This window comes from Mustela nivalis (assembly GCF_964662115.1).
Source record: "Mustela nivalis genome assembly, chromosome: 10".
In the NCBI taxonomy this organism is placed as follows: Eukaryota; Metazoa; Chordata; class Mammalia; order Carnivora; family Mustelidae; genus Mustela; species Mustela nivalis.
Genome location: NC_139029.1, coordinates 81794372 through 81817618, shown reverse-complemented (window position 1 = coordinate 81817618; position 23247 = coordinate 81794372). Strand labels below are relative to the sequence as shown.

Sequence of the window (23247 nt, the reverse complement as noted above, 5' to 3'; positions counted from 1 at the left end):
TGTTGTTATTAAGAAGCTTTTTATGATGATTTTATTTCCATATTAATAACAACCATCATAGCACACATCACAACAACCAACTCAAAAGCTATACCAGGTGTCCCACCTTGAGGATGATGACATAAAGAGTCCCAGGGACTTGTTCTCCAGTCAGAGAATTATAAGACAGCCTCTTTAGCAAGTTGTGTTGGGACAACTGGATAGCCTCGTATAAAAGGATGAAATTGGGTCTTTCCTTCACATTATATGCAAAAATTAACTCAAAATGAATCAACGACCTAAATCTAAAATTAAAACTCTTAGATGAAAACATAGGGGTGAATCTGCATAACCTCAGATTTGAAAATGAATTCCTAAAAATGACACCAAAAGCATAAGCAGCAGCAGAAAAAAACAGAAATAATGAACTTCATCAAAATCGAAAACTTCTTTGTTTCAAAGTGCGTTATCAAGAAGTGAAAAGAAGTATCTGCAAATCATAATCTGATAAAGGACTTTTATCTAGAATATATAAGTAACTATTTAACTCAATAATAAAAAGACAACCTCACTTTAAAAATTCACAAAAGACCCGAATGGACATATCTACAAAGAATATATGCAGATAGCCAAAAAACACATGAAAAGATGAAAAAGGAAATACAAATCAAAGGTACAGTAAGATATCACTGCACCCAATAGGGTGGCTACAATACAACAAAAACAAACAAACAAATAAAACCAGAAACCAATAAGCATTCATGAGGATATGGAGACATCAGAACCCTCATCCACTGCTGGATGAAATGTAAAATGGTGTAGCCAGTTTGGAAAACAATCTGGGAACTCCTTATATGGTTAAGTATAGTTGTGATATGACCCAGAAATCTTACGCCTATGTAAAGAAGAAGAGAAATGAAAATATATGTTCTCACAAAAAATGTATACACCAATTTTATAGCATCATTATTCATAATAGTCAAAATTGAAAATAATCTAAATGTCTATCAATGAAAGAATAAACAAATATAATGGATAAACAAAATGTGGTATATCCATACAATGGAATATCTTTGGCCGTTTTAAAAAAAGTATAAAATACTGACAAATGCTACAATATTTGCTGAAGACATCAGCAAATATCATTAAAGATCACATATTATAGGATTCCACATTTTTTTTTTTTAAGATTTATTAATTTATTTATTTGACAGACAGAGAGAGAGAGATCACAAGTGGGCAGAAAGGCAGGAAGAGAGGCAGGGGAAGCGGGCTCCCCACTGAGCAGAAGGCCTGATGTGGGCCTGGATCCCAGGATCCTGAGATCATGATCTGAGCCAAAGGCAGAGGCTCAACCCACTGAGCCACCCAGGCGCCCCTAGGATTCTACTCTTATGAAATAATGAGACTAGGCAAATTTCTAGAGACAGAAAATAGATTGGTGTTTCCTTAGGCCTGGAGATACAGAAGGGGGTGGTGGTTAGTGTGATAGCCAAAATGTATAGGATTTATTTATTATCTAGATGATAATCTAGAAGCAAAAATAAATAACTATAAACAAGAAATGTCCGCATAAATTACTACATATTCACACCATGGTATATTGTAGACCCATTTAAGAAATGTGTTAGAGCTATTCTTGACTTTGAACATTTCCACAAGGCATTGTTGAGTGACAAAATGAGAGGCAAAATAGTATGTATAATAGGGCTTCATTTTTATAAAGCAAATTTTAAAACCGTGGGAGTGTGTATGTGTGTATATATGTATATGTAAGTCTGTATCAAATACTGTAAGAAGATATAAGGAAAGATACATAGTACTTAACAAAAGTTAACTGTGTGGGTATGCATAGTATGTGTGTGGGATGGCAATCATATGGACAGAAAGGAGGAGGGGGGAGACAAGACATGTAAAATTAAAGAGGAAAAAGAAAGGTATTGTACCTAAATATAAAGCATTATTTTTTAAAAAATATAAAGTATTTTTATGTGATTCCCACTTAAATAATTAATGGTCTTAATGGTTACCATTTATCTGGCAGGTATTCTTTCTTTCCCGTTTTATTGAGATATAATTGACATTTAACATTTCTAAGTTTAAGTTGTATAATAATGATTTGATACATGTATTTACTACAGAATGATTATCACAGGATGATCAGTTAACACTCATCACATAAACAACTTTTTTCCTTTGTGAAGAGAACTTTTAAGATCTATTCCCTTAGTAACTGACAAGTATATAATACAGTATTGTTAACACACAGTCATCATGTAGCACACTACATTCCTAGGACTTAAGTAATAACTAGAAGTTTGTAGCTTTTGACCACTGCACCTAATTCCCTCACCCTCTACTTCTGGGTAGGTGTTCTATGTTTACTGTATCATTTTAACAACCTGTGAGTCAAGAGATTACTATCTCCATTGTCTCCAGATAGGGAAAACACAGCTTGGAGTAGTAAAATAGGTTGCATAACAATATGGTTAGGGCCATCCTAATAAAAAGGAAGGATTCTCACCCCAAATTTGTGTTAGATGCCAAGTGTAGTGATGCCAAAAACACCCTTCGAGGGTATGAAAAGGTTTATTACTACATAATGAGGCTTTCTGGGGAGAGTTGGGCTGGCCTCTCAGGCTGTTCTGAAAACAGATTGAGAGAACTGAAGAAGAATGGCTTGGGCTTTTTATGGTGGGTCAGGGGGTGGGTTCCTGCAGGCAGAAAGGGGGCAGATGGTTTGAACCTCATGTCAATGCCAAAGGAGGGAGCATTTGGGCTTTCTTACAGCTTGACCAGATGTGGTAGGAGAGGAAGAGAGAAAGTGTGCTTAAAAGCTACCAGCAGCCTAACATAAAAAATGGAGTCAGATTATCACAAATGGTTTAAAAATTATACATGCCAATATTTATGAAAAACATTTAGCTTTACATCTGCATTTGTGTATCTATTTGTTTTGATTAAAACAAATGTCTAGGTTGTTTTTGTGACACTTATTTAAGGCTAATACCCAAATGATACTTAATGTCCTGCATGTAATATAACGTGCATAGCCAAATACCTCAAACTGTAAAGTCTTGAGAAAGATCTATTTTTCAACAAATTAGCAAATATTAAATAACCAACATATGTAGTTTCTAAATATAGCCATAAGTTAAATATGAAATCACTTTGTATGGCCACTATTACTTGATTACTAGGTTGCGTAGGATTATTAATAACTCAAAGATTAATGTCAATGTATCTGGGTGATTTTTTTCAATTGCGAAAAACAATTACGTTACTCTTACCAAACCAACTTGTGAACAGTTATCATTAATGTTTAATAATAGTAAATTACTTTTTATATATTTACTTCAAGATCCAAATGTCAAAGTGAATAGTATTTTAGAGAAAATTGTGATGAAATAAAGGTAAATGCATAGTATGCTTGGTAACATGCTGAATCCTTATCAGAATCTGCTTCAGAGGCTGGAGCTACTGGTACAAAAAGAACACACCACAGCCAGTCATTTCATATTAAACTTTTTATTAAAAGTTTATGAGTCTTCATAATATATTTAAAATGACATGTTCCACAAACAAACATTTGGGCAAAAAATTTGTACTTATTGGCACACAAATTTAAAATAAAAACTAAGCTAAATATATAGATAGATAGATACAGATGTCTATCTATTTATCGATCTATCTGCATATATCTATCTATCTATTTATCGATCTATCTGTATATATATATCTCCAAATTCATATCAATTATCTGGAATACCTGAGTTTCAAGCTGTTGGCTTTCCAGATAGTGTGAAACATTTTTCATCCACTTCATAAAGGACAAAACCCATCCAGAAAGAGTAACTTTGGTTAATAGATGCTGTCTCCCAAAGATCACACGGAAGTCCTCAGTGGGCTTCAGGTTTATCTTCAGAGGTTTCTTCCATGTGGAGGTCAGTCTGTGATGCAAGGAAGGATTCCCATGTAGCAAGGCACTGAATAATGGAAATACACCATGAGGAGATCAACAGTAGTTAACTTTCAGCGGTGAAAGGATTAATAAATCCTTATGTATTTGTTCCTAGAGCAGTCTTCCCTGCTCCTCTCTCCCACCAACAAGAATCCTTGTTGTTTTCAATCTCCCACGAGAATCCTTGTTGTTTTCTACATATTTTAATTTATAATGAGGGATACTATTGATAATAAGAGGAAAACAAAAGGTTAAAAAAATGAGTATGAATTAGTTTGCTAAAATAATCCCATATTACCCCACTGTCAGGAAAGAAAACTGCTAAATTATGGATGAAAAGATGAACCATTTGGATCTGAGGAGGCAGGCGTTAAGCATCTAGACAGGGAAGTGGGGATATAAGCATGCATCTATCAGATTTGAATCCTACTACAAGTTTGAGTTTTGTGCAAGCTGATGAATCTTTATTATAGTTTCTCCAGCTATAAAATTACATTAATGAAAATACTGAACCACTAGGGCAAATGTAAAAAATCAAAGTTCCGTAATCTGTATAAATCCCTATGCAGAATGCTTAGCGCAAAGTAAAAATTAGCAGTTGCTGTATTATGATGGTCTCTTGGGACTAGGTGGTGAAACTTGGTCATTCATGTGCCACAGGAGATGAAAAAGGATCAGATGAGACTGAAGGTGGTGGGGACACGCCAACAGGAATGTGGCCACCTTTGTGATACTGCCTAGTGCTGACCTGCCTAGGCGGAGTCTCAGTTATCTGTATGAAGTTTATCCACAGCATAATTTTAATAGTTTGCACATATTTAGGGTTCTTCTAAAACCTACTCTAACATACATTCAGTATGAGCTAATATTGATTAGGAAAGAAATCATGGGGGTTTTTTGCAAATGTGGATAGATTGCTATATACAAATACATATATATCTTTTTTATATATAATACACTGAAGTTGGACTGATTAACACTGGCTTACTTCTCTAAACTACTCTCATATCACTTCTTTATCCTCTAATCCTTTTATAGGTTTAATATGTCCATATCCAACAAGTACTAAGTGACAACCAGCAATTTGCCAAACACAGTACAAACTCAAAATTTTAAACCTCCCAGGGGCACCTGGGTGGCTCAGTCGGTTAAGCCACTGCCTTTGGCTCAGGTCATGATCTCAGGGTCCTGGGATCGAGTCCTGCATTGGGCTCTTTGCTCAGCAGGAAGCCTGCTTCCCTCTTTCTCTCTCTGCCTACTTGTGATCTCTCTCTGCCAAATAAATAAATAAAATCTTTAAAAAAGATTTTTTTTAAACTTCCCAAATTATAAATGTGCTGTGTTCCAGAGAGTATGGACTTATGTGTGTGTGTGTGTGCATGTATGTGTATGCACACACATACACATATATGTACACCCATATGCATATATGTGTGTATATACAACAGTTTTTCAAACTGAAGATTTAGAATATGGGAAACATTTTGCCAAACAAGGTTTTTATAAAGGGTATATGCAGTGATTTGATTCTGAGATAGTTTGAAGAGGAAATGAATAATAAGGCTAGAAAATTATATATTTGCATGAGAACAGTAGAAAATACTGTGGAAGACTTAATTGCCAAATTAAAAAAAAAACTGACTAAATTACTGGGTAAAATGTTGAGTATTTATTTTGTGATATATGTATTTTGGAAGTCAGGCTTGGGATAATATAGGTCTCATAAGAATAATTAAGTCTATCAAGACTTTAAGGGATATTTTTGATTTAAAAATTTTAGCGTACTGGAAGCCAAGTATAAGCCATGAAGCACAATATCAGCTACTGTGATGAATCAGTTCTGGGATTTACCTTTATTCTTTAGTAAGTTACTAACTCTCTGATTTTCTACTTTGTGTGTAAAATAATAATTTCTACCTCATTGGGATGAGAAATAACAAAATAAAATAGGGGGAAGGAAGGAGAGGTCAAGGAATAGAGAGAAAGCCAGGCAGCTATGACAGGGGCCACCTGGCAGGCAGAGGGGCCTCCTCTGGCATGGTACCAGAGAAGGAGGAGATATCTTTACATCTCAATGCTTATACCCATGAGAAGGCATTAAAGATAAATACCTCACATTCGATCTCTCTTTCAACTTTTAGATCTATGTCTTTTATAAACACCCAAACTATACATAATTTGAGATGTAGGGGTTGACATAAAATATCTATTCACTCAACAAATATTTTTGAGTTCTTACTAATATCAGGCACTACAGTAGGTTCTGGGGCACAATCCTTGATCTCATAAAAATTGTGATTTAGCAAAGGGACATAAGTAAGCAAATATAATCAACTTCAAGGTCTATGAAGTTGCAGGGTATGATGAAAACAAGTATCAGTGGGATCTAAATCAGACTGGAATGAGTTAATGCTTGTTTCCTAGTAGGAGTACGCCCGTAAACCTCTGTTCATGTCTGTAGAAGGGCAATGTAAGGAGTCCACTGGTTAAGTGCTTGGGCTTAGGACTTCTGTTGCTAGCCAAAATGGTGTAGTTAGGCCTAGATTTACTCTTCTGCTAAAAAAATATAGATGATAGATAGATAGATAAAGAAAAAAATATATGAAATGATAGTTTTTAAGACCCTGAACATCAGGCAACAAAGGACAGCGGTCCCTGAGAGACATGATAAAAACAATCTGAGCTCTATGATTACCCTACGGTTATGGGCAGAACTGTGTCCCCAAAACTCATTTGTTGAAGCACATTCCAAGATACTTCAAAATTCATCTGTAGAAAACAGGAAGAGAGAAAAAATAAAGCAAGATGAAACAAGAGAGGGAGGAAAAGCACAAGAGACCTTTAATCACAGGAAACAAACTGCAGGTTGCTGGAGAGGAGGGGAGTGGGGGGATGGGGTCACTGGGTGATGGACATTAAGGAGGGCATGGGAAATAATGAACACTGGATGTTACATAAGACTGACGAATCACTGACCTCTACCTCTGAAACCAGTAATACACTGTATGTTAAAAACTGAAGTTAAATTAAAAAAAATAAAATTAATACAATAAAAATTCATTTGTTGAAGTACTTAAGGAATGTGGAAGTATTTGGACATAAGGCCTTTGAAGAGGTGATTCAGTTGAAATGAGGCTGTGAAGATGGGCCCTAATCCAAATTGAGTAGTATTCTTATAAGAGGAAACTGGTTATACAAGAAGACGACAGCAGAGAGAAAAGACAATGTGGGGACACTGGGAGAAGACTGCTATCTGCAAAGTCAAGACGAAAAGCCTCCGACGAAACCAAGTCTGCCAACATCTTGATCTTGCACATTTAAACTCCAGAACTGCAAGAAAATAATTTTTTGTTGTTTAAGCCACTTAGTATTTTAAGCCACTTAGTATTGGTATTTTGTTATGGCAGTCTTAGCACACCAATACACCTATTTATTGCCTTAAGAGCATTTCCAGGCCATGGTGGAAGAAGCTGAACTTAGATGTAACCAGGCAGTTGAAGAGATGGAGTTGAAGAGATGGAGCTAAGAGTCTACGGAAAGGTAATGCAGGAGAGTTCGGAGAGCAGAGTACCAGAGAAGGAGAGCAGAGAGAGCACTCTGAAGATCTGTGGTGGGTCTCCCTTGGGTATTGAGTGGAGTCCTGATAAGTACAAACTACCTGAGGCCTGGGAAAAAAGCCACCGGTGAGGAGTAGAGTGAACAGTGTCCATGTTCTCCCAAGGCCTGGAATAGTACAGGATCTCACTAAAAGAGACTGGAAAATCCCATAATTCATGAGCTATCGGGTAGAATATAAAGAAGGGCCTTGCTTCAATATTGGGAAATAATTTGCCCTATACTAAAAGATGCTCAAGTACCACCTAACAAATCTTAAAAGCAGGACCCTAAAGGATCAAATTCTGTCTAAGCAACTTAAAATTAAGTGCTATAGGAATAGAAAAATATTCAACATGCAACAAAATTCATATCTGGCATCTAACTAAAATTACTAGTATAAAAAGAAGGAAGGAAACATAACCCATTATGAGGTGAAAAATCAATCAATTGAAATTTATATACAATGGAATATTACTCAGCCATAAAAAGAGTGAAATCCTGCCATTTGCAACAATGTGGATATAGCTGGACTGTATAATGTTAAGTGAAATAAGTCAATCAGAGAAAGACAAATACCATGTGATTTCACTCATATGTTGAATTTAAGGAACAAAACAAAGGAACATTGAGGGGAGGGGGAAGAGACACAAACTAGAAAAGAGACTCTCCACTATAGAGAACAAACTGAAGGTTCCTAGAGTGGGAAGGTGGAGAGGGGATAGGCTAGATGGGTGATGGGGTTTCAGGAGGGCCCTTGTCATGAGTACTGGGTGTTGTCTGTAAGTCTTGAATTACTAAATTCTACACCAGAAACCAATATTACATTGCATGTCAACTAACTGAAATTTAAATAAAAATTTGGAAAAAAAAAGAAAAAAGAAACTGACCCAGAATTGAAAAAGATGTTAGATTTAGCAGACAAGGACATTAAATGAGTTATTATAAAAGTGTCCTAGCTGTTCAAAGAGTTAAGTAGAGGTATGGAATAAATGAAGAATAGACACAAACTAGCCTTCCAGAGATGAAAATTACTATGTGTGAGATGAGAAAATATAATGAATGGAATTAATAATGTGTAAGACCAATGCAGAAGACAAATGTTAGTGTAGGTGAAGGCACAGAAATGGAAAGCATCTGAAAGCAGACCCACAAAGAAAAAAGATCAATGAGAAGAAAGGAAAAGAGCATCAGTGAGCCAGAGGACAGCTTGCAGTAGGATTATATATATGTAATTAGCATTGCTGAGAAGGTGAGGTGCACAAACACTTTTGAAAATATAAATGGCCATTTTTTCCAAATTTGATAAAGTACACATCCACAAATTCAAGAAACACAATAAAGTCTAAACATGAGAAACATGAGGAAGAATGCATCAAGCCAATTTCTAACCAAATTGCTCAAAACCAGTGATAAAGACAATCTTTAAAGACAGAGAAAAATGATGTTACATACAAAAGAAGGAAAAATAGGGATAAGTATTTCTCATCCAAGATAATGTAAATAAGAAGACAGCAGAGTAATATTTTGAAGGTACTGAAAGAAAAAATATTAAAAAAGATATAGGATTGTATGCCTAGCAAAGGTATCCTTCAAAAACAAAGATGGAATAAAGATATTTTCTGACATATAAAAGCTAAGAATTTGTCACCAACAGACCATACTACAAGAAATGTTTAAAAAAAAATTTTATCAGGCAAAAAGAAAATGAGACCAGATAGAAATATGAATCCATTCAAAGGAATGAAGAATACAGAATGACAATTATAGGTAATAAGAAAAATATATTTCTTAAATTTATTTAAAATATAATTGACTACTTGATTATTAATAATAATAGTAACAAGACCTTGTGAGGCTTATAATACATGTACAAATAAAATATATGACAAAAAGAGCATAAAGGTCAGGAGAAAGAAAATGAGAAATATGATTATAGGTTCTTAAATGACAGGTGAAGTGGTATAATATGACTTGAATATACTTAATGATAAGATTAAGCTATAAACAATAAACCTGAAAATAAGCATCAAAAATAAAAAGCATATCTAAAACACCAACAAATGAGCTAAAATGAAATCATACAAAACTGTCTATTATCCAAAAGGAGGCATAGAGAAGAATATGGGAGCAAAGAGATGGAGCAAATAAAAAACAAAGAGCATAATAATGGACTCAACATCTAGCCATATCAATAATCAATTTCAGTGTCAATAAGCTAAAATATTCTAGTAAGACACAGATTGTCCTACTAAATAAAAAACAAGACCCACCAATATTCCACTTAGAAGAAAAATATACAAATACATTTAAATTAAAAGGCAATATATATATATATATATACACACACACTATGAAACGCATGTCAAAAGAAAGCTAGAATGGCTATATCAGATAAAATAGGTTTTAGAACAAAAACTATTATCAGAGATAAAGGTTATTTCACAAATGATAAACATCAATTTATCTAGGCATAATTTAAAATATTTATATCTATATAATGGCAGAGTTTTAAAATACATGAAACAAAAACTGATAGAAATGTAAGGAGAAAGACAAATCCACAATTATAATTGATTTTGAGACACCTCTCTCACAAGAGCTGATAGAACATGTGGACTGAAAATCAGAAGTGATACGGAAAACTGGAACACTATTATCAATCAAGCTGACCTGACACCTACAGAAAGGAAAATGCGTATTTATTCTTGTGCACATACGACATTTACCAAAACAGACCATATTCTAGGCTACAAAAGAAGTCTCAGTAAATTTAAAGAGTCAAGTCACATGAAGTTTGTTCCCTGGACATAATGGAATTAAATTAGAAATCAGCAATAGAGAGGGAACATCTGAAACATATCCAAATATCTGAAATCTAAACAGGAAACTTACATATATAATAACCCTCTGTCAAAGAAGAATTCAGAAGGAAATATAGACAGAACGTATTTTGAACTGAATGAAAATAAAAACACAGCATATAAAAAATTCTGTATGTCACTAAAGCTGTACGTAAAAATTTATAGCACGAAATATCTATTAGAAAAGAAAGGTTCACCATGAGCACTAGGTGATGCAGGGAAGTGTTGAATCACTATATTGTACACCAGAAACTAGTATTACACTGTATGTTAACCAACTGGAATTAAAATAGAAGCTAAAAAAATAAATAAATAAAAGAAGAAAGGTCTTAAATAAATGATTTATTTCCACACTAAAAACTAATCAATAAACAAATGAACAAGTAAAACAAATTAAACCCAAACTAGGGAGAAAGAAGAATGAAAGAAAAAGAGAGAAAGAAAGAGAGAAGATCAGAGTGGGATTTAATGAACAAGGAAAAATAAAGAAATATCAATGAAACCAAATGTTGGCTCTTAGAGAAGATTAATAAAAGTGGTAGTAATTAACTGGACCTAAAAGAAGAGAGAGGACACAAATTTCCAGCTGTTAGGAATGAGAAAGGTGACATCACTCCAGATTCTACTTTAGAAAATAAAAGAATATTATGAAACACTTTATACATACACACTAACAACGTAAATGGAATGGACCAATTCCCTGAAAGACACAAACTACAAAGACACAAACTACACAGACTCACACCAATGAATCTGAATTTGTTGTGAAATATCTTCCCACAAAGAAAACTCTAGACCCAATGACCATCATTAGTGAATTCTATCAAACATTTAAGGAAGGAATCATTAATTCTACACAAACTCTACCAGAAAATTGAATACATAAAATGCTTTCCAATTTATTAAAACCAAAGATACTGTAAGAGAAGAAAATTACAATATCTCTCATAAACATAGAAAAATTCTAAACAAAACTTTGGCAAATACAGCAATCTATAGAAAAGAAGATTTATAGAAAATAGATTACTTTCTATAGAAAATCTATAGAAAGAATTATACATCAGACTATATGGTGACTAACATAATGAAAGAAAGAAAGAAAGGAAGGAAGAAAAAGAAAAAGAGAGAGAGAGAGCGAAAGGAAGAAAGAAAGAAAAGGAAGAATTATATATCAGGACCAAGAGGAGTTTATCCCAGGATTATAGGACTGGATTAACATTCAAATATTGATCAATATAATTAACTATTAAATGTAATATCATCTCAATCGACACAGAAAAGGCACTTGTCAAATTATAATGTCCATTTCTGATTTTAAAATTCTGTCAGCAAATTAGGAATTGAGAAGAATGTCCACAACCTGAGGAAGAACACCTGCAAAAACCTTAAAGTTAACATCACAGGCAGACATGGGTTAATATTAGTTGTCATTAGTATTTCATTTCTTTTCAATCCCAAGGGAAAAAAAGAAAGTAAAACTCAGCTTTACATATACTCAAAGATCTCTTTCACCAAATTCTATATCTAAACAAAGCAGGAAACAGAAAAATACCAAAATACAAATCACTTTAAGTCTCTAGCTACAATATATGTAAAACATGGGGACCCGTGGCACAATAGAGGGCAGACCACATGCTGCCTCTGGGAAAATCCCTGTTTCCCTTGTGAACGTCATTTCTATTAGAGCCCTCTGGCCTCCTCTGCAAATCCATACACAATTCTACTATCTGGTAACCCTGCCGGGCAGCCCAAAGCAATTACTGCTTTCAGGAGATACCACATCTTTCTGATAACTCCTGCCAAACTATCATTTGAATAAACTTCTTAAGTCCTCAAGGTAAAATTCAAAATGTAATTCTGAGCAGTCTGCTCAGTTTAGAATTCCTGTCAAATAAGTGATCCAAATTACACCAAAGACGGCATTAATTCTCCCGTGAAGCAACTTTTTTTGTCCTATTCTGCTTCAACTATCCCAGTTTAATAAATGTCTGAGGAAGATATTCAGTAGATATCCGCACTGATTAGTGTTGTGAATTAACATTTTCATTTCTCAACTAAGTCCTAAATGGGACAGGGAAACTTAGTAAAAAAGACAAGTTAGCTACGGAACTCTCTCTTTACCATCTACCAAACCACAGGAAGAAAAACAATTTATGTATTTTGAAATATGAGTTCTAGAATGTTACATGTAGAAATAACATGACACAGCAATATGTATCAATGTGAGTCCTTGCTCAGGCATTGCAATGGCTTCCTTATCGCACATTACTTTAATATTACCACCTTACAATGATTGCTACATATCTTATTTCACAGATGAGAAAGCTGAGGCACAAAAGGTTAAGTACATCTGTGATATTACAAATCTGGTAAGTAGTACAGCCAATACTTATTCATCAACAAATGGAAAGTAACTAATCTCCTGAATGACCACCAGGATACATTCAACACGTCACTGGGCCATCAAGATGAGAGACCTTTCTTTTACCTAGTGGAAAAAGGGCAATTCTGGAAGGAGAGATGATTAAGAAACTGCATGAATGCAGGGGGCATTAAGCCAAAAAAATTTTAGGGAAGTGTGTATATGCAGGTGGATTGTGTAGAAATTGATTCCCTCCATACCTCTTGGAAATTCTTTATGTATTTCTAGGAGCACACAAACGCTTTGAAGTGGACCTAGTTAATACATGATAGGGATACATTAAGTGTTCAGTAAATGCAGATGATTAGAGAGAATGAATGTATTGAACTACATATACAAATACACTGGTTGTCACAAAAACTGCAGTTTTCAACCTGAATATTAATTAATTGACATCCTGGCTTCTATTGCTCTCTAAACCTGAACTAGGTAGGTCCTGATGCTACCAGACCTCTTTTGGAATTTTGATAGATTTTTTTCTCCTAAGTAAATATGTCAACTGTCCCCTCTGCCAATATTTAATATTACCCTGTTACCTGATATTTGTACATTTATCCAATTAATGTATGTTAATCTATTTTAAAATAATAAAAGATAATCCCTAAAACTCTTTAAAAAATCTCTTTTCTCTTTCTGGTTTTAAGCGTGAAAAACCAAGCAAAGTCTCAAGAAATGGATTGTTTGTATCATGTAGTTAAGCACTTTAGTTCAGTATCTACTGTGTCCAGGACTGTGATCACTGGAGATTAAGAGTCATCAAAATGACAGCAACATAGTATTCCTACACACACACACACACACACACACACACACACACCCTGATATGAGGAATTTGAGAGTCACAGTAGGGGTTTGGGGAATAGAGAAGGAAAAAATGAAACAAGATGGGATCGGGAGGGAGACAAACCATAAGAGACCCTTAATTTCACAAAATAAACTGAGGGTTGCTGTGAGGAGGGGGGTAGGGAGAGGCTGGTTCGGTTATAGACATTGGGGGGGATATGTGATATGGAGAGTGGTGTGAAGTGAGTAAGCCTGATGATGATTCACAGACCTGTACCTCTTGGGCAAATAATACATTATATGTTAATAAAAATAATTTAAAAAAATACTGAAGTTCTACTGCAAAAAAACAAAACAAAACAGAACAACAGCAACATAATCTCAAAACCTAGCGTGAGACTTGCTTATAATTGTAAATTGTGTTTTCTTAAAAAGATATTTCTGCTATTTGGCTTCTTATTGCTTTCTAGCAAGGAATTGATTTTTTCCACTTTTAAATCATTACAATTAGTGAAGCAAGCTAATATCTATCAAAATTGGAGTAACAATCAAAAATACCCAGCATCACTGTTGGCCTGACCTTTTAGCAGGACCCAGCAGCTCATTCTAGTTTAAAATTCTCATGCTATCATCAGAGAATCAACAATAGGAATTCCACTGTGAATTGAGTAATGTGTCCTAATCTTCCACACATTATCATTTTATTTGATACAACAATATTTTGACAAAATCAAGGAATTGCTTCTTATAGTTAAGAAAACTGTACCTATGGATTTCAGTACTTTTCTTCCCACTGCCTCTTGTGCCTCGCTGCAGAAAAAGCAAGCCAATAAATAGGCTGTACAGGCTACTGGGCAGGATGGTGGGTGACCAAAAAATCACAAATCCTCATTAACTAAGCATGTCTTCCCGAGGTGGCCCCAGTTTGTAGCCACAGGCCCCGAAACTGTAGCTTCTCTTTGAAGGGCAGGACTGGAAAATGAAGCTGTACAGTGAGGAAGGTGAGCCAGAGCTGGGGGAACAGACCCAACAGGTAAACAAAAGCCTTTTTGTTCCTATACACATGCTTAAAAACTTCTTAAACACATGGACAGAAATAAGGAAATAGGAAATAAGTTTTAATTTCCAACACTGGGGTGAAAGTAAATCTGTATGCTACTTCAGCAAAGGTGTTGATGAGAATCTGCCATTATAAAAGAGAAATGTGGGGCCTGGGTAGCTCAGTGGGTTAAAGCCTCTGCCTTCAGCTCAGGTCATGATCCCAGGGTCCTGGGATCGAGCCCCATGTTGGGCTTCTGCTCAGCGAGAAGCCTGCTTCCCCCCTCTCTCTGCCTGCCTCTCTGCCTACTTGTGATCTCTGCCTGTCAAGTAAATTAATAAAATCTTAAAAAAAAAAAAAAAAAGAAAAAGAAAAGAGAAATGTCTCTTCAGTTCTTGTAAATGTGTAATCATCCTACAAGTAGATGTGACCAAGTTTTCCAGAGAATGAATGATGACAAGAACGGTGTTTCTATAGATACAAGGTAGCTTCCAACGAAAGCTGGCATGTTTAAGAATCCATATTTTCTCAGGCTCATGATGTATGAAGGGGTTCTGTCCTGCCGTGTGACTTCAAACAAGTATCTTCACTGCTCTGGGCCTGTTTACTCCTTCATAAAATAAGGGGCTTGGACTGCATAAGTCCATTAATTGTGAGCCCAGAACTGAAAGTGAATGTTTCCAGGGGCTAACCGGAAGAAGTTGGGAAACGATAGCGCACATAATTTATAAAACTGTCTTGCTCTCCTTGGCTTGACACAGTGTGGAAATGCATCGAACATAAAATTTTACCTCTTTCCTCAGTATCTGATATTTACAAGATGATTTTCATTATGTTATATATATTATTTGTATATTAGTTTTATATATTTATATATTATTTCATAATATTCATTATGAATAATTTCCAAAGAGGTGATTCATATACTAATGAGAAATATTTTCAATGACTACTACTGCCGCTCTATTGGTAATCTACATTTATTGAAATCTATTTTCAATAAGGCCAAGCCAAGGATATTATGTATGTTTTAATCTATCTATCTATCTATCATAATCGATCAGCTTTGAAACATTTCCTATATGACAATTTCAGTCTCAAGTAGAGTAAGTTGTGGCTTAAGGAATAAGCTGCAGGAGACTCCTAGAAGGATGTTTATGACCATAAAAGCATTAAAATAATTTATTTTTAGTCACTTATAGGGAATACTAAATTTTGCTTCTAGGAATTTTCTTTCATTTTTCCTATTCCATTCCATACATGCATGCACACATACATACAGATATATTTTAATACCCAAACAAATCTGTGATGGATATACTCTTATTTTTAGCATTTTATAGAGGAGGACACTGATGCTCACTAAGATAAAGTCTTTGAGCTCTCTCAGCTCCAAGTTACAAGGTGTGCCTGTCCACAGCCATGCTCTTGGCCAACATGCAATGTCAATATAAAGTTTGATGTCTCCACCAGTAATGCTACCACCTTGTTTGTGGAACAGCTAATAAAAAATTTAGTTTCACCCAAATTATCACATAAGTCAAAATAATAAAATACTACTTATATATCTCTAAAATACTACTTATATATCTCTATGATAATAAAGTAACCATAAATCTACGTAAAACAGTAACAATGAAACCTCTCATTATGAAATGTGATAAAAGCCAAACTTTAACCATTCAAGTTTCCACATTAAGCCGAAAGTTGTTGTGCTTCTAGTTTTATCCCACTAATCTAAAAATACCTTTTAGGCAGTACCCTGCCTAATTGCATGTCTTTTAATAAAGTGACAATGAAAAATAGGACTGAAAGTCCTCTAAGTATTTTAATGCTATCTCAAATAACCTGGGGCACAAATAACATCACCTACATTTGAGGAAACATTGAAGCTCAAATCGGTAAACATCTCTGTACTAGGCCAATTTCACTGCGAAATAAATTACAGTATAAAAATTATAGATCATGCCTAAAATGAGGGTAATGGGATGTGTAATATTTTAGTAATTGGTTTTTACCAGCTAAACCTAAGATTCAGAACAGTATTGAAAACCTACAGGAACTGCGTATTTTAAATTGTGAATGTAATCAATCCAGAAAGAAATTCGAGATGATATTGCTAGAGGAAAGCAACTTCTATTATTTTGTAATAGCTTAAAGTTGCTCATTATATTTCATTTTTGGAAAAGTCTAAATTCAGCCTCTAAGAATCATCTGCCAATTTATAATTTTAGAACTATCAACAACTTTGAAATAACAGAATTTGCATATTTTTTCTAAAAATTACTTTTATATCTCTCTCAAGAATATAAGTAATAAGCTTGATTTATAAATCTGCAAATACTTACAGTTAATGCAAAAGGACTCATTAGCTACAAACGCCATCTTGTGGTCCAAGTTTTTATTATTTTGTCCTATTAGTCTGGCTTCTCTAACTTAAGATCTGCTAAAGAAACAAAGAGCCTAACATAACATTAAAAAAAAAAAATTATGCTGAAAAAAATAAAAGAAAGAAGCTTGGATATAATTTATTCCCTTTCTCTCATTTTTACACATCGGAAAAGTGGAGCTGCAAAACGTCTGATACATCAGAAATCTTTAGCAAAAGAATTAATACAAGAGCCAAAATTTGAAATTTAAATATTTTCAATTCATACTTTCCTATTCCTTATCATCAGTTTTTGACCAATAATATACATGATGTCCAGTTTAGTTCCAGACATTTCAAACACCAAGTTTATCTGCACTTGTTTAACCATACCTTGAAAGTACAGCAAACTAAAAAGGAGCACATTTAACTTTGAATTACTGAAAATTTATCAAGGCATAGCTATGATGTTTCAGTGCATTGTTTTATAAAGCATTTCACACATGTGTTCTAATTTTATTCTCCTAAAGATTTATGAGTTCAGTGTGTGGATAGTGGTGGGGAAGGGGAGGATTATTAACACCTCTACTGACAGATTAGAAAACTGGGTTTAGAGAAGACACAACTAAGATTTTACAATTGGCTAGTAGCAACCATCCTGATACCCACGTTAATTTTTTTCAATCACCTTCTTTCTTCAAGATGTTATATCATGCGGTGTGTACATGTGCATGTGTGTGTGTCTTAAATCCCCTCCTTTCCTTTACAGGAATTACATATTATTGGTCTGTAGACTAGGGTCTATCATTTACGAAGCACAATAAGATGAGAGTCCTTGATTCAGAAACTAGATGTTTTTAGAAATTATAAATATGTAATCTTCTATTCAAATCCTTGATTAGCTTAACAAGAGAAAAACTCGTCTAATCTAAAGGATGGCAAAGAGGCACAGACGGTCTATGCTCCAGCATAAATGTCCATTTCACACCTAAACTTAACTTCATTTGTATATATAATTGAGAAATAATATCACAGAATATGAGATTAATGAGAATATTTTTAAGATAAGATTTTAAGAAAGCAGAAGCTTGAAATACAAAAAAACCTTCAAAACTTACAGAAACCTAACAAAAGATGTCTATGGTTAGGTGAGAACCTGAGCTGTAGCTATGGCTTTTGAATGTACAATTCAGAACAGAAATTCTCACTTAATAAAACAACAGAATACAGCAGATTCTTGAACAGTACAGGTTTTAACTACATGAGTCTACTTATCTGCAGGTTTTTTACAGGACAGTACTGTAAATGTATTTTCTCTTCCTCATGATCTTAATAGCATTTTTTTCTTTAGCTTACTTTAGCGTAAGAATACAGAATAATATATATGACTTACATAAAATGTGTTAATTAACTATTTTACTGGTAAGGCTTCTGGCCAACAGTTGGCTATTAGCAATTAAGTTTTGGGGAAGACAAAAGTTGTACCCAGATTTTTAGCTGCATGAAGGATTGGCAACCGTCACCTCCTGTGTTGTTCAAGGATCAACAGTAGTTAGTTACATAATTACTTTAGAATTCTGAAAATGACAATTGATTTTAAGGTTTCTTTAGAAGTAAAAATTACACCCTGTTGCATTTAAACTTAATTCTATAATTGAGTTTTTTTTTAATTGACTGTTTTATATACTTTATATAATACTTGAATATTAAATAAAGTGTAAACTTTTAAATGAGAAAGGGCACTATGTTAAGCCTAAGAGATGAGCGGACTCTTAGAAAATAGATGGGACTTCAGAGCAGTGCTTCTCAGACTATCAATGGTGAAGAACACAACTCTTTCTTTCAATCCCCAAGCTCCATTGAGTGATCCTACTAAGCATGATTAGTCTGCAGTGCCCGCCACATGAGTCACCGTATAAGCCAAATGATATTGGCCAATACTTAATTGGCCAGTACTTAGTCAACATAACAAGTCTACTAATCAACTACCTGGATGTCAGGGTGATGTCTAAATGCTGTAGAAGCTTTTAATTGATTAGTTTCAACTTCTGATTTATCTTGTTATGAATCTTTTAAATAAACAACTTATGGACTGTGCATCAGTCCACACATTAAGTAGCGTTACTTTAGAGATCAACATAATTATCCCAGGTTTCCCAGGCTGTGCTCCATGACATGCTAATCCCTCAAAAAGAAATGCTGATCTAGTCAAGGAAATTGTATCTTCAGATTCACAAACCATGTAAGCACATAAAGTATGCTAAGACCTTCTTTAGGAAATAAACCTGTTTAACTTCATTTAATCCAAACTTCTTTGACTACAGAACTTTTTCTTTCAAAGTATCACTCTTTGGGGCACCTGGGTGGCTCAGTGGGTTAAAGCCTCTGTCTTCGGCTCAGGTCATGGTCCCAGGGTTGTGGGATGGAGCCCCACACCGGGTTCTCTGCTCGACTGGGACCCTGCTTCCTCCTCTCTCTCTCTGCCTGCTGCTCTGCCTACTTGCGATCTCTGTCTGTCAAATAAATAAATTAAATCTTTTTTTAAAAAAATTATCACTCATTAACATTACAAAACACTAATTTTTTATAAAATGCATTGAGAGACTCGAGTATACACAAAGTTACTGATTTACATTACTCAACAATTGTTTAAAAACTCCCAGTGGCAAAGAATTTATTTCTTTAAAATGCAATTTAATATAATTTAGAAAATTGTAACACATAGGAAATAGTTTTGTGTGTGAGTTCAAATTATACAATTTCTAAGAGTTGGTTTTAGATATATTATCTGAAGCAACAATAAAACATGTAATCCTTCTTCCATGACTGCCATCCAAATTCCTTTTTTCTTTTCTATTTTTTTGAATGAAGATGCACTTCTAAGATGATTATCACCATAACCTTATTCTGATTACATCTTAGTTTGTCAACGTTACTTTCAAAATGCATCATTAGGACTGAATTCAGTATTTTGAATAGCTAGTGAAAGATGTAGATAATTAGTTTGCTCTATTTTTTTTAAGTCAGAGGTATCTTCTAGCATAACCAGAACTTAATATGGTTTGCATAAAACTTAAATTTGGAAGAGAGCAAATTTCAGTGTGAACACCAAGATAAAGACTTAGTGAATTAAATGAGTTGTCTTCCACAAAATATATGATTATTTCACATGCTGAAGATGATTTTACTGCAAAATAATTTTGGCTTGAGTAGAAAGACTTCTTTGGAAAAAAACTAGTTAGAGGTAGATTTACAACTTGGAATATGAAAACAGGACCCTGTCATCAATGTAGGGGATAATATTTTGCAATAGTAGGGGAACATTCACCTGTATCACCAAACACTTGTATCAAATTATTGAGGTATAAGTTCAAAAGGTAGTTAGTTGGTAACAATAGAGCAGTCTTTTAAGCCAAATAGAATTGACATTTACTCTAAGAGCTTACAGTTCAGATGGTCTTACGAGTAAAAGTTCTAATGAGCATTAAAAGTTTCTCATTTCTGTTAGTTCCCTAAGTCTTTTCTAAAGAATATTTGTTTATTCCATAAATGCTTCTGTGAGCAAATAATCTGAGACATTCAACAAAGGTGAACAGGTTTTTTTCCCAAAGAGTTTCTTGGAAATGTAAATGTGCTAGGGTGCATTGCCAACCTCCCCAATAAAGTGACATTGTATAACCTAGATGGAAGGCGCTCTGCTATTGAACTGTCATACTCAAAGATAGCCAAAGTAAAATCAATGGAAATAAATGACTGTTGATCAATTATCCCCCAAATATACAACAGTTAGAGACCCAAAGAACTATACCCAGGGACTTCCTCTATTTGCAACAGTTGATTTTAAAAAGTTATTTATACACCATCTTTTTTTTTTTAATTTTTTCAATTTATTTATTTTCAGAAAAACAGTATTCATTATTTTTTCACCACACCCAGTGCTCATGCAATCCGTGCCCTCTATAATACCCACCACCTGGTACCCCAACCTCGCACACCCCCGCCACTTCAAACCCCTCAGATTGTTTTTCAGAGTCCATAGTCTCTCGTGATTCACCTCCCCTTCCAATTTACCCCAACTCCCTTCTCCTCTTTAACACCCCTTGTCCTCCATGATATTTGTTATGCTCCACAAATAAGTATACACCATCTTTAATGTAGTTTTCCCTCAGTTCAGATTCTCACCTCTTCACTTACCCAAGAATCCCAGTATAAACTGAGAAGGCAGCTTCCTGGCATCTGTGGAAGCTCATCTCCAGATATCCTTCCCCACAGACAACTAACAGACAACGGTAATAGCCTTTTATGAACATTCTAAGGTTTTCACAGATGATTTTAGTTCTGTAATCAGTGCTGAAGCCTCTCATCCAACAGGGAGAATACAAAGTTTTAAAATCTTAGGATAACATTGTTAATCATTTCTGTTCTCCTTGCTCTGATCATTTTTACTGTACACCTTTAGATTCCATTTAAAATAGGAACCGAGTGCTCACGAAAAAAAATTTTTTCCATGGCCTAGATAGTAAAGATGAAGACAAGATGACTCATTAAATAATCAGTAGTGTTGGTCTCTACACTAAAAACACAAAGGGAAAGCTCCTAGGTATTCAATGGGTTGCCATTTAATGGCAGTAAGATGAAAACTTGGTGTTTTCTTTTTGGTGAAGATGACCACCCCTAAATGAATTGGATGGTCCATAGAAAAGTGGTGTGATGTAGCCTGAATTAGCTAATCCAGACATTCAGGCCCCCAGTGAGTGACTTCCGGTAAGTAAGAAAGTAGTTAATGTGGACACAAGAATGTAATGTATTGAAAATTTTAACTGGTATAAAAATGGTTAGACTAATTAGAAATCTAAGCATCTTGGCCTCTTAAGCTGGTGTATTTGCTTTCCAGGACATCTAGTCTATGCACAGTAGGAATCTACTTAATCCTGGGATCTATATAATGTAATTCTGAAACGTTCTTCAAAGAGTTTCAAAGATGTAGACTCGTCTGAAGGGCTATTTTAGCACCATCAAGAAATCTGTCTTCTTGGGTCCTAGGGATCAGGTCAGGTACCAACTTTAGTAGATGGTATGAGGCATGAATATATTTTTTTTAAAAAATCCCCTGACATGGATTTAAAAATCGCTGTCCGAGATAACTGAATTAATTCCCAGCTGTAGCCACCTTCTTTGTTCTTAGGATTAGGGAGCTGAGATGAGACACATTAACTTTATTATTATTATTTTTTAAAGATTTTATGTTTATTTATTTGTCAGAGAGAGAGAGAGGGAGCATGCACAGGCAGGCAGAGAGGCAAGCAGAGGCAGAGGGAGAAGCAGGCTCCCTGACGAGCAAGGAGCCCGATGCGGGACTCGATCCCAGGACACTGGGATCATGATCCGAGCCAAAGGCAGCCACTTAACTGACTGTGCCACTCAGGCATCCTGAGACACATTAACTTTAAAGAAAGTATCTGTTTACTTGGTTTCATCCTAGAGACTGCCAATATAAAAAATAATTTTTAAATGGTTCAATATAGGCCACTTATTATGCCTCTGTCCCAACATGTCAAAGGAAAGCTCAAAAACTACCTGTCATTCCTTGGGGTCAAAATGATATTAAATAACTCTATGGGAAGAGTCTCTGGCACCCCTACGCTTCTCTCTACAAGAAAGGCTATTCACAAAGACTTGAGCAGTTATTATGTGATTGTATATGGTATATATCAGAAATTACAGAGGTTAACTACCTTCAAAAAAGGTGTCATTGTTCCAGTATTCCCCAAAACTTTCTCTGAAACTAATTTTAGTATTTACCTAGGAAAGAAAAGCAGTCTGCATTTCTCCTGGGTGAGCAGAAGTCTGTTGAGCTTCCTGACTTCAGTCAGTTTAGAATTATAGGGGCTACAACTAAGGCTTGGTAAGCGCTGCTTTTGGGGCTGGTAAAGAAAGGGCTTTTGCATCTCTCACTGGAATATACCCAGACTTCTCTTTTTGTGGAAATGGAGAGTTGTTGCTTTATTATCTCTTCAAATATACTGGATTTTTGTTAGCGTTGATTTATATTTGCTTTATAAATCTTTCAACTTATACTTTCATCCTCTTTGATGGAGAAAACAGGAATGAAATAGAATTGAAGTAGTTGTTTTTCCAGCTTCCATAACATGGTTTCCACTAAAGATTCACTTTACTAATTTTATTACAGCTTACTAATTCCTAGCTTTCTTGCATCCAAAGAGGTTCCTCAACACC

The 23247-nt window shown here is 34.8% G+C and overlaps 1 protein-coding gene across 1 annotated transcript in view; it reads right to left on the bottom strand.

Moving 5' to 3' along the window:
* Positions 1-3491: 3491 nt before the first annotated feature.
* The window catches only part of SNX7 (sorting nexin 7), a 101004-nt gene continuing 81248 nt past the window's right edge, over positions 3492-23247 (bottom strand). Inside the window, exon 9 of the mRNA XM_082686480.1 lies at positions 3492-3965. Coding sequence (XP_082542606.1) covers positions 3879-3965 — 87 coding nt within the window. The 3' untranslated portion in view covers positions 3492-3878. The remainder of the gene's footprint in view (positions 3966-23247) is intronic.